This window comes from Mycotypha africana (genome assembly GCF_025528875.1).
Source record: "Mycotypha africana strain NRRL 2978 chromosome Unknown BDF20scaffold_2, whole genome shotgun sequence".
NCBI lineage: Eukaryota > Fungi > Mucoromycota > Mucoromycetes > Mucorales > Mycotyphaceae > Mycotypha > Mycotypha africana.
Window position 1 is genome coordinate 1,600,006 of NW_026515726.1, and position 12,513 is coordinate 1,612,518.

Consider the following 12,513-nt stretch of genomic DNA (forward strand, 5'->3'; position numbering starts at 1 on the left):
TCATCCGTTTTTTTTTTATTTATCATCCGTTCATCCATCCATTTCTATTTAAACGATCGATCCATCCATCATCTTCCATTCGTAGATGTCTCCCTTTTAGTGTGATATTGGCATGCACATTACCATTTGAATTTATTGAGGAAGATTTCAAAATAGGTTCTCCAGAAATGCTAATTCATATACTCCATCCCACTCCTTCTTCGCCCAGTTCGCTGTGTGCTGGGTTGGTTTTTGCTTCTCAGGGCTTCTCCGAACACTTTTTGATTTCCCGCTTTTTTCTTTTTTCCTCTTTGTAATTGAAAGATTTCGTTGTGTTCCCCTTTTCATGAATATCAAATTTCAGTGCTCACTGAATGGAAATAAGCGAAGAAGAATACAAACTAGCAAAAGAGGCACATGTAGCCAACTGCACCGGTGGGAGCATATTAGAAATTAACATGCTTTGTGGCTGCTTCGTGGTAATAATCTAAGCTGTACAACGGCTCAAGTTGCGGACAATGCAGATACTTATCATTTTTTTAGAGTTCGCATATGCTTTGGATCTCTCTATTACAATCGAACAAGATAAAGCCAAACATGTTTACAGTACAGTTTTTGATTTATGCTCTGCCCATATTATTGTGTATGACTATAGCATCAAATTACGTGTCCTATATTACAATTGGAATCGCTACACTAGCTATCATTATCAAGGCTTTGTCCACATCAACACCGGCGGAGGAGGCAAAAGAAAAGAAAAAAAGCGTGACTCCTGTTAACCAGCATAAGCCTTATTTAACGGTTTATCGCGGTGCTTTGATGATTATGACATGCATTGCTATATTGGCTGTTGATTTTCAATTTTTTCCACGACGATTTGCCAAAGTCGAAACGTTCGGGACATCATTGGTAACATAATATGAGAAGTGAAAGCATGCCAGAGAGAGAGAGAGAGAGACTAAAAGAGAAAAGAACTGGTCCGCCTACTAGATGGACATAGGTGTCGGCTCGTTTGTCTTCTCTTCGGGCGTCGTAGCCTCAAAAGCCTATGTCAACCGACACAATTCATTTTACAAAAGTTTTTTGAATTCGTTCCGATCGGCTCTGCCTATTTTAGCGCTCGGTTTTGCACGATTGTTTTTAACGAAAAGCGTGAATTATCAAGAACACACCTCAGAATATGGACTACACTGGAATTTTTTCTTCACGTTGGGATTTTTACCACCGTTTGTCACTGTACTTGGGTTCCTTAGGAAATTTGCACCCTTCTCAGTGTTGGGAGTTCTGATTGCTACTTTATATCAGTGGGCATTGACTTTCTTCAGATTGCAAGATTGGATATTGAACGCGGCGCGAACAGATTTGTTGAGTGCCAACAAAGAAGGCATTTGCAGCTTTTTGGGCTATCTCTCCATCTTTTTATTTGGGTTACAATGTGGTGTAATCCTATTCCAAGAAAACATCTCAGTATCCGGGTTGTCTAAAGTTCTTTACGTGCAGAAGAAGGGTGATCTGCACCAAAAGTTAACTCACTTAACCGTATACAGTTTGCTTATGTGGTTAAGCTTCTTTTCATATGTGTTCCTCATGCCTAATGATTACGTATCAAGAAGAATGGTAAAGTATTTCGAGGCTGCTCATTCGATTTTTTTTTTCTTTAAAAGTTCGATGATGGGCATCAACGCGTGGTACTCAGTAGTTTTTTATTTATTTTTTCTGAGTGGGAGGGATGGAAAGGAAAGGAGAAGGGAGGGTTCAAAGAATGTTTCGATCCCAACTTTTCATACTCACTACCCTTTGTTCGTTTTATGTAGGCAAACCTACCCTATATCTTTTGGGTTATCGCCTTCAATTTGACACTGTTAAGCTGTATTATTGTGGTAGAATTAAAAATGAACGCTAGTACTCTGAAGCCACCCTTTTTGGATGCTATTAACATGAACGGGCTATTTACTTTCCTGCTGGTAAGAAGCATTCATGTGAAATAGAATAGTATGGGCATGTTCTCATTTTCTTCTTTCAAAAGGCTAACGTGCTAACTGGTGCCATCAACTTGAGTATCAGAACACTCTATATGGACGACTTTTCAGCTTTGCTTATTAATGTGTGTTACTTGATCGTTATCACTCTTGTGCCTTGGGTTCTATGGAGGCGATACAACATCAGGGTGAAGATCTGACTGAGTTTATAAAGAATGAACAATAGCGAAAAATAAAAAAAAAAAAAAAATACAGCAGTCATCAAATTTTGGTTTTTTTCATTTTTTCTTCAACTTCGCTCTCTTTTTTTGTATCTATTTTTTTTTTTTAACTTGTGTGTGTAGAGAAAAAAAAAAGTGCTTACTTTTCTTTGCCTTATATCTAACACAGTGAAGTCTTCTAATTTATTAATTCTATTTATCACTTATTAACGTCTCAGTTAGCCTAAGTAAAGGTGTACATTCTTCCATTATACGCGTTTCCTATATCTATTTATTTTTTACAAGCGGAACCCAGTTCTCTTATTCCTTGTGATATTTTTACCAGCATTGATACTTTCATTTCTATCTTAACTGAAAAAAGAAAGAGTTTTTCAGCATGAACCATTATGCGAGCAACAATATCTTTACAGATACAGAATCAGAATCGGATGATGTGATTATAAATAGAGCACCCAACGGCGAAACATCAGTAGATATCCATTTAATGGACGATACAACGGACGATGAAAATGCTTTGAGTCCACAAAGCTCACCCTCAAATCTATCAGTTACATCAGAAGAAGCAGACCTGAGTAGCTTGAACAACGATAGTACTGAACAGCAAAACGACAACATTGCAGACGATACCTACCTAGACCCTGAGTTGTACTGCCTAAGACGCTCAGCGAGACAAAAACAACGCAAAAGTATCACTGTAAAGTATAGAAAAAAATAAAAATTCATCTTACATAATACGTTGAATCCAAAATTCTAAAAAATAACAAATGATTTTACCCCTCTTTTATAATTTCAGCCTGCTCAATCCTTTGATTCAGAAGATACAACCTATACAACAACAGATGAAGATGAAATACCAGACAATGACTCTGATGACGATGATTACGGTGGACCAGCCATCAAACGAAAACCAGTCAATAACAGTAGCAGAAAATCAACAAGACGTTCAACTGTAGCTCAAAAACAAGGTAAGGTGTGAACATTTTAGACTGTTGCTAATATTCCGTGTAACCCACACTCTTTTGTTTGTTTGTTGTTTTTCTTTTTTGCGTTTTTTTTATTGTTAGTAACAGAAATCGATGCAAGTGAAGAAGAGTCAGTCACTGAAGAAGAATCCGATGATGAATGGGGAGCGTCTGTAAATAGAAAGCGCAGACTAAAGCGTAGAAATCGATCCTTAAAGCAAACTCATAATACCAAACGTAAGTCTCAAAGAAATAAGCAAAATAGATGAGAACGTTTTGTCTGTCTTTTATTCATTCCTCTTTTCTATTGACCAGGTTCTATCTCACCCAGCGATTATTCAAGGCATTCAACACGTACGCGTAAAGTTACAAATTACAATGAAGATAGTCTATGGGGCTTGTCCGATGAGGACGAGGAAGAACTCACACAAGCCTACACGCCCGCTGCTACTGAAGAAGAAGAGGGCGAAGTCATTGAAGCTGTTTTAGATCACCGTAGAAAAGACGGCTATGGTAAATATCCCTCTCCCTCCTCATGCTCACTTATTTGTACTGACATTGCTTCACATCTCTTGCGTAGAAGACGGCCCTGATGTGCCAGAAGAAAATATAGAATACCTAATCAAATGGAAAACATGGTCCCATTTGCATGATACCTGGGATGATTATAGGTTCCTGAGTTCTTTCAAAGGCTTCAGGAAAGTTGAAAACTATATCAACAAGATGCACGAAGAGCAGTCATTCCGTTCACACAGCGAAACAACCAAAGAAGAAATTGAACAGCAGGATATCAACCTCTCACGACTGCGTGATGAGATCAAAGACTGGCAGACCGTGGAGCGTATTATCGCTATGCGAGGCTCTCCACCTGACATCCAATACTTTGTGAAATGGAAGCGACTTCATTACAACGAATGCACCTGGGAAGATTCTGATGTTATCTCCAACGATTATCAATCTGAAATTGATGACTTTTTAGACCGAGAACAGAACGTTCATATTCCACACCGTTCAAAAACATACCCGAAAGGTCAAAGACCAGCTTATGCACGCTTCACAACCCAGCCGTCGTTCATCACGGGAGGCGAACTTCGTGATTACCAGCTGCATGGTGTGAACTGGATGTACTGGCTCTGGTGTCGAAATGAAAATGGCATCTTGGCGGACGAGATGGGACTTGGTAAAACTGTGCAAACGATCAGTTTCTTAAACACGCTGTATCACTCCTGCGAACTGTATGGCCCTTTCTTGATTGTCGTGCCTCTATCGACTTCTGACAATTGGATGCAAGAATTCAAGCAATGGGCTCCTCAAATGAACGTGATTGCTTACCTTGGCAATAAGGCGGCGAGAGAGGTGATTCGTAACAACGAATTTTACATTCCTGGCACCAAACGCATCAAATTGAATGTTATTATCACCACGTACGAGATTGTCCTGAAAGATAAAGACTTTTTGGGTTCGATTCGTTGGCAGTACTTGGCTGTGGACGAAGCACATCGTCTGAAAAACGCCGACTCTCAGTTATATGAAGTGCTGTCGAGCTTCCACACGGTCAACCGCTTGCTGATCACGGGTACGCCTCTGCAAAACAATATCAAGGAACTCCTGGCGCTGGTGCGTTTCTTAATGCCCAGTATGGATCTGAGCGAATACAACTTTGACCTGGATATACAAGATGCCAACCAGGAAGAGAAAATCAAGGCACTTCATTCGAGCATTAACAGGATCATGTTGCGTCGTTTGAAAAAGGATGTTGAAAAGTCACTGCCTAGCAAGACCGAGCGCATTCTCCGGGTAGAGATGAGCGAACTACAAAAGACATACTATAAACACATTCTGGCCAAGAACTTTGAACTGCTTTCAGCCGGTGCAGATGGTGCGAAAAAGCAATGGTTGAACATTGCGATTGAATTGAAAAAGGCTAGTAACCACCCTTTCCTGTTCCCAGATGCTGAAACACCCTCCAATAGTCGCATAACTCAACTGAAAGGGATTGTTGAAAACTCTGGAAAGATGGTCTTGCTGGACAAGTTGTTGGCACGTTTGAAAACGGATGGTCATCGTGTGCTTATCTTTTCGCAATTGGTGATGATGCTGGACATTCTCTCTGATTACATGTCGTTACGAGGCCACCCTTTTCAACGTCTCGATGGTTCGATGAAGCCAGAAGATCGCAATAAGGCGATTGAACATTTCAACGCACCGAATAGTCCTGACTTTGTCTTTTTGCTGTCCACGCGAGCGGGTGGTATGGGTATCAATTTAGTAACAGCGGATACGGTGATTATCTTTGATTCGGATTGGAACCCTCAGAACGATTTGCAAGCCATGTCGCGTGCCCATCGTATTGGACAGACGAAATCTGTCAACGTGTATCGGTTTGTGACCAAAGGCACGATGGAGGAAGACATCATTGAACGCGCCAAACGAAAGATGGTGCTCGAATACTGTGTCATCAAACAGATGGATACGTCTGGGCTTTCCCTTTTGGAACAGCAGACGTTGACGACAGCGACAGGCAAAAACCGAGAGCTCCCTTTCAACAAAGCCGAGATGTCGGCTGTTTTGAAATTTGGTGCGAAAAACATGTTTGAGTCGACGGGCAATACAGAAACGATGAAAGAGATGGATTTGGATGATATTTTAGCTCGTGCTGAGCAGACAGAAACACTCAATGACCAAGACAGCAGCGCGCTTGGCTCAGAAGACTTTTTAGCACAGTTCCGAATTACAGATTATGCGGCCGAGAACTTGACGTGGGATGAGATTATTCCAGCGGAAGAGCGTGCTAAGATAGAAGAAGAAAAAGCCAAAGAAGACCAGCTTGGTTTACTTGAACGGGCTGCTAAAAAGGGCCGCATTCAGTACAACGAAGATGCCGGTGACATCAACGACGACGAAGGCTCACAAACGAATGGTGGCAAACGCAAGCGTGGTCATGGCTCGGGCTCAGGCAGCAGTCGTAAGCGACAGAATACGGGCAAACGCAACGAGCTTACCGAACGTGACCGACGAGCCGTTGTCCGCGCCGTTCTCAAATATGGCGACGTGGGTGCGCGCTACGATGAAGTGGCGAAAGATTTTGATCTGCAGCAGCATGATAAGCAGGTGATCATTGACTTTAGTAATGAGCTTATTGACGAATGCAGGACGCAGGTACGTGAACAAGCGCTCGCGAGCCACGCGTTCCCTGTGGAAGACGGCGAGATTACAGAAGATATGCTGATTGGCGAGCTTCGTCATACGAAGCAGAAGGCCATCTTGTTCACATGGCGTGATATACAGAGCGTCAATGCGGGACAGATTCTGCAACGTCAGCATGATATGAAGATATTGGCGCGTCGTCTGAATGCCCTACCTGACCGACTCAAATTCCGTGTTTCACTTGGAGCAAAACGTGTTCAGGGGTGGTCTTGTGCTTGGGGACCTAAAGAGGATGCCATGTTACTGGTGGGTGTGCATACGCATGGTTTTGGTTCTTGGCCAGCGATTCAGAAGGATACTCCGTTAGGCTTATCGGATAAATTCTTCATCAATAACAATGAGGAAGAGGAGAAAAAGACGCCTAAAGCAATTCATCTTGTACGTAGAGCAGAACAGATGATGAAGATCTTGGCTGAGGAAGAGAAAATGAGAGAGAAGAAGAAGAAGACCTCTTCTTCTTCTTCTTCCTCGGCCTCCATCTCACTCACCGCCTCTCTGAAGAAAGGCCCCCATGCGAAACAACAGCAAAAGCAGCCATCGCTGCATGCCAAATCCGATGGAAATTCAGCTCACGCAATAAAGGACAAATCATCGCCTATGAAGAGAACAAAGAGTTTAACAAAGCAGCAGCCAAGTCGTTCGACATCGATCCGTTCGGAAAGTAGTGTTAGTCCGAGTGCCATTAGAAAACGCAAGTCTCGTGATGAAGAGGAGGAGGAGGAGGAAAGCATGGAAAGCAGAAAACCAGAAAAAGAAAACAAGATACCAAAGAAAAATCACGAGGACTTTGAAGAGTTGATGGCGTATGCATTGATGCGACCCGTCAAGCCAGAATTACAACGTCTGAAAAACGATTCGAGTAAAGCAGAAGGTACAGAAAAAACAAAGATTATCAAAGAATGCATGTTGACCATCGGCCATCATATCAAGAAACAATTGGCAAAACATCCTCAACATCCCCACCTGCAACGTGAGCTGTGGATCTATACGACACGATTCTGGCCGGGCCTCAATGTGACGTATAAGGACTTGATGAATGTGTATGACAAATTAGTCGTTGCCATCGATGGTCAGCAGGCAGAGACACATCATCACACGAAGCAAGCAAGCACCAGCCCTGATACGCCTTCACCTCCATCCAAGCATGCAGCAGGCTATCGGGCTGATCCATCCCCCTCCTCCTCTCGTCGGCGGCGCGATTCTCCATCCCCCTCGTCGACGACAAAGCATGCGAGCAGCCGCCGTCGTCATCACTCACGCTCCGTGTCTCCTTCTTCGTCAAGGCGTTCAGGACATCATCATCATCATCATAAGCATCATCATTATCGCACGCATCATCAGCACTCACGCTCTCGTTCTCGCTCGGCTTCGAGGCATAGTCATAGTCGTCGACGCCAACGTTCTCGATCGCCCTCCATGACTGTGTCAAGGCATTCTGGACGTCGTCCTCATCACTCTCGGTCTCCCTCGAAACACGGCCATCGTCGACGATCGCATCACTCGCGGTCTCCCACCAAGCACACGACGCAACACAACAACAGCAGTAGCAGCAGCCACCACCATGCGACGCCTGTTCCGTCCCCCACGGATCGTCCTCATGCACACCATGGCAATGGTAGCACGAGTACGAGTCAACAACAGACGCGCTCACCTCCCTCGCCTTTGCACCCTCACTCCTCTCATCCCAAGTCCACCTCTACCTCCTCCTCCTCCCATCGCCGCCGTTCTTCGGGTAGTAGTAGTCATAGTAGTAGCAGCAACAGTCATAGCAGTAGGCAACGATCGAGTTCTCGGTCGCGGCGAGAAGAGGATCGACGTCGTTGATGGATGGGGTTGTAAATAGGTAGAAAAAGTAGAAATGAAGAAAAAAAGCAAATCATGATTTGTTTGTTACATACATCTCTTCTTTTCATGATGTGTTTGTTTCAATACATATATCTCTCTCTCTTTTCTTTTTCAAAAAAAAAAAAGAAAAAAAAAGCAAATCTATTTTTGTTTGTAATAAAAGACTCTTTTGTTTTGTACTTTATATTGAGGAAAAACGCAATGATGTGGACACTTTTGTCTCTTTTTATAATGTGTCCGTTTGAAGAGAATGTATGACATTGTTGTCCTTTCAATGAGGGGAAGCATTTCTTTAGAGTTGAAAAAAAGAGAAAAGCCGGTGCCTTTCTTTTATGTAAATGATGTGAAAAAAGAGACAATACCAAGTAAGGCAGAACCAAGAAAAAGTGGCTCTTGTTTTGTTTATAGGCGTCTTTTGAAAGAAGCCAAGAAAGAAAGAAAGAAAGAAAAAAAGTAGATCATTGATGGTTATAGAAAACGGTTTTCATCAGTTCTGTCAACTCGTACATTTTGCGCAGAATCTCACCGGAAATGCGATAGTGCTGCCTATCGATGACGCGAGGTGGGCTTTTGCTGCGATTTTTAGAATAATGGGCCTCTTGTTCTTGGTCTTGCATGTCTTGTTCTTCGTCGTCGTCGTCGTTGTCGTCGGCGGCGGCCGCCGCAGCGAGATGAAATTTGGCTTTGGAGGTGGAGGGAGCCTTCTTTTTGATGGTGGCTTCAATTTTAGCCCGTTTGTCTTCCACGACATCCTCCCCTTCCAAACGTAGGTACAATTCATGCGCCTCCTCATAGTGGACGAGGATCAAATCGACATCGCGCTCACAACAATAAGGACAGAAAGGACAGCCATATTGCGGCTCAAAAGCCTCTGCGTGCACATTTTCGGCCTTCAGTTCCAAATCGATATTGTGTCTTTTTTCGTAATGATGGAGGATTTGCGAAGGGTTATCACAAATGTAGTTGCACGCCAAACAGGGGTATTCTACATGAGGCACCATGATGGAATTTTTATAAGTCATTCAAAAGGGTAAAAAAAAGCAGAAATGTTGGGAATCGTTTGGATCAAAAAAGAAATAGAGAAAAGAGGCATTCAATCAGTGTTTTTGAATACTATACTGTGTTTTGTTATAGAAACATGATGTGCAATGCGTTGATATATTATATCCGTGATTATTTTTTCATGCACCCAGTTTAACGAGTGTCTCTGTAAGAGAGAGAGAGAGCACGGGTTTGAGTTTTTCTTTAGGCATCGTCTAGAGATCAGCCCAGACAATGGTTGAGAAAGAAGATCTATTGTAGAAAGCAGTTTGGGCATGTCTTGTGAACCTGGCAAAAGTTCTCCATCGCTCTTTACGCGTCCTTCTTCATTGCCAGTGCTCACCGCCCCCCCCCCCAATGAGAATCTTTATCCCGCGCTTATCAACATGATCGAACGATCTACGAGTCACCTTTTGTTGCCTGTGGAAAGAGTGCAGGGTAAGCACCTGGGCATTCTCTCTATCCATGTCTGTGGGTCTTTGAGGCACTCCTCGTCATCTTGTAGTAGAAAAGAAAGCTTACATGGAGAATGGATGCCCATTCTATCTCTATCAAGAAAAAGAAAAAATGCCCGCTTTACTCTTTTCTTTTTTTTTTTTTCTTTTTTGTATGTTTCATTTCTCTCGGGCTATCATTCATCGATCAAAATATTTTTTTTTCAACCCCGTTTTTAGGTAGCACAAATGGTTGGAAGCATAAAGTTTTTCAAAGTTTAGCGTGTTTCCGAACGAAAAAAAAAGAAAAGAAATCACAGCATGAAACAAGAAATTTTTTTCTTACTATGACATAGATATGAACATTAGATATCAACAAGCACATCAAGTATAACAATACTACTGATTTTATGTTACAGATTGAAACAAAAAAAAGAACAGAAGAAAGGATTCTGCTCTCTTTTTTTTATTGATATGAAGCTTTATTTATATATATACATATATATATTGGATGAATTTAATTATATGCACAGAGGATTAAAGAAAATGATGATTTAAATGAGGTTCAAGTTATTTAAAGAGCACCATCAACCTTGGCAGCGTGGACAAGGAGATCGACGACACGGTTGGAGTAACCGTATTCGTTATCGTACCAAGAGACGAGCTTGACGAAGGTGGGGGTGAGTTGGATACCGGCAGCAGCATCGAAGACGGAAGAGCACTTTTCACCGTAGAAGTCAGAGGAGACGACAGCATCTTCAGTGTAACCGAGGACACCCTTCATTTCGTTTTCAGAGGCCTTCTTGACGGCAGCCTTGATTTCTTCGTAGGTGGTTTCCTTTTCGAGGTTGACAGTAAGATCAACAACGGAGACATCGAGAGTAGGGACACGGAAAGCCATACCAGTGAGCTTACCGTTGAGAGAAGGAATGACCTTACCGACAGCCTTGGCAGCACCAGTGGAAGAGGGGATGATGTTACCGGCAGCGGCACGACCACCACGCCAGTCCTTTTGAGAGGGACCGTCAACAGTCTTTTGGGTAGCAGTGGTAGCGTGGACAGTGGTCATCAAACCTTCCTTGATACCAAAGTTATCGTTGATAACCTTGGCAAGAGGGGCCAAACAGTTGGTGGTACAAGAGGCGTTGGAGATGATTTGGTATTCAGACTTGTAGGCATCCAAGTTGACACCACAGACGAACATAGGGGCATCAGCAGAGGGAGCAGAGATGATGACCTTCTTGGCACCACCCTTCAAGTGAGCAGAGGCACCTTCGATCTTGGTGAAGACACTGTAGGAATAAACAAGACAAATAGGATACATTAGAGAAAAAAAAACACGTCAAACGATGCCATCCCCAATAACACGGATATCTTTAAACTTACCCAGTGGATTCAACAACGTAGTCAGCACCATCCTTGGCCCAAGGAATGTTGGAGGGATCACGTTCGGTGTGGACGGAGATTTCGTTACCGTTGACAACGAGCTTACCGTTCTTGACTTCAACGGAACCGGGGAAACGACCGTGGACGGTATCGTACTTCAACATGTAGACCATGTATTCAAGAGGGATGAAAGGATCGTTGATGGCAGTGACTTGGACATTCTTGTTGTCCATGGAGGCACGGAGGACAATACGACCAATACGACCGAAACCGTTAATACCGACTTTGACAACCATTGTGAATTAATAAATATATAGAATTTATCTGAAGGAAAAACAGAAAAAGAAGAAAAAGAAAACTTTTGGGTTGCTCAAAAATATCGACCTTTATATAATTTTCCACTCAAATTTCATGGGTATTTTCGCGGTTAAATTGGGTTTTGGAATTGGGCATTTCGGATCCAATAAAAGAGAAAATTTGTGACCTGATTTGGGATAAAGGCCAAAAGGGAAAAAAATGGACTCAGTCAGACATATTTTTTTTTATTTTTTTTTCATCAGTCCAAGACAAGCAAAGCAAGATACAGAGAGATATAGCTTTGATAACGTGTCATTGATTGTCCGCTTTTTAAAGTTTTTTTTTTTTTTTCCTCTTGGTTTCTTGTTTCGAGATAACCACATTAAAAAGAATAGACAGATACTCTTGGTTGATATATTTATTCAGTTATTTGACGTCATGGTTTTCAATAGAGGACGTTATCTACAACCTAGTGCCCTGATTGACGTGACGTATGTGTCATTGTTTAAAAAATGGCTTCTTCTTGACACTGATATAATGTAACGGCGGGGAGTGTTTAGACATCTGTTGAAGCACATAAAGTCTCTTATGCTCCAACAACAAACGCGTAGTCCATTAGAAAAAAATAATACTTGTGCAACACTAACGTAAAAGCATGAAAAAAAAAAAAAAAATAGCATAAAGACGCTTCCCGATCCTTTTCTTTTTTTTATTCAAAATGGTTCATCCGTTGTTCGTAAGCTATGTCATCGATTTCTGGTATGCTATTCAACAACGCTCTCTCTCTCTCTCTCTCGCTCTTTGATTTAGAAAGATCGATAAATGGATGTGTTAGTACAATCAGTGGTGCTTCAGAGATCTTTTTTGCAGATCTGCGGGATTTTATTCATTATAAAGAAATGATAAAAATGATGGTGGAGGATGAAAAAAATTGGACAAGTTTTTAAAGTTTAGCCTATATGTTGTATCTTTATAAAAAAATAAAAAAAAATAAGGAATTTTGCAAAGAGTATTCAATAAGCCAACTTGCAATGGATCCGTCTTTACCATCAGCGATACAGATGACCCCTTCACCTCATAATTCTAAATAGCGTGGCATGATGACGAGACCATTTTTACAAAAATACACTGCGGATTAAATTTTCGAGGGGAGAGGGCAACA

At 42.1% G+C, this 12,513-nt stretch overlaps 4 protein-coding genes across 4 annotated transcripts; 2 read left to right on the plus strand and 2 right to left on the minus strand.

Moving 5' to 3' along the window:
* Window positions 1–152: 152 nt before the first annotated feature.
* On the plus strand, window positions 153–2,186 carry BDF20DRAFT_292612 (GWT1-domain-containing protein). Its single transcript, XM_053075118.1, has 5 exons — window positions 153–458; window positions 523–888; window positions 970–1,596; window positions 1,794–1,943; window positions 2,006–2,186. Exons 1-5 carry the CDS (start codon window positions 354–356, stop codon window positions 2,156–2,158), a joined length of 1,401 nt encoding a protein of 466 aa, XP_052939220.1. The 5' UTR covers window positions 153–353; the 3' UTR covers window positions 2,159–2,186.
* A 74-nt stretch (window positions 2,187–2,260) lies between these two features.
* Window positions 2,261–8,351, plus strand: BDF20DRAFT_952515 (SNF2 family N-terminal domain-containing protein). Its single transcript, XM_053084883.1, has 5 exons — window positions 2,261–2,873; window positions 2,973–3,144; window positions 3,244–3,378; window positions 3,457–3,654; window positions 3,722–8,351. The coding sequence occupies exons 1-5, from the start codon at window positions 2,556–2,558 to the stop codon at window positions 8,170–8,172; spliced, it is 5,274 nt and encodes a 1,757-aa protein (XP_052939221.1). The 5' UTR covers window positions 2,261–2,555; the 3' UTR covers window positions 8,173–8,351.
* A 215-nt stretch (window positions 8,352–8,566) lies between these two features.
* BDF20DRAFT_292671 (uncharacterized protein) lies at window positions 8,567–9,362 on the minus strand. Its single transcript, XM_053075119.1, has one exon. The coding sequence runs from the start codon at window positions 9,213–9,215 to the stop codon at window positions 8,652–8,654; it is 564 nt and encodes a 187-aa protein (XP_052939222.1). The 5' UTR covers window positions 9,216–9,362; the 3' UTR covers window positions 8,567–8,651.
* Window positions 9,363–10,081: 719 nt separating this feature from the next.
* BDF20DRAFT_952519 (glyceraldehyde-3-phosphate dehydrogenase 1) lies at window positions 10,082–11,385 on the minus strand. Its single transcript, XM_053084884.1, has 2 exons — window positions 11,055–11,385; window positions 10,082–10,960 (listed from the first exon to the last, which is right to left on the minus strand). Exons 1-2 carry the CDS (start codon window positions 11,348–11,350, stop codon window positions 10,243–10,245), a joined length of 1,014 nt encoding a protein of 337 aa, XP_052939223.1. The 5' UTR covers window positions 11,351–11,385; the 3' UTR covers window positions 10,082–10,242.
* Window positions 11,386–12,513: the final 1,128 nt, after the last annotated feature.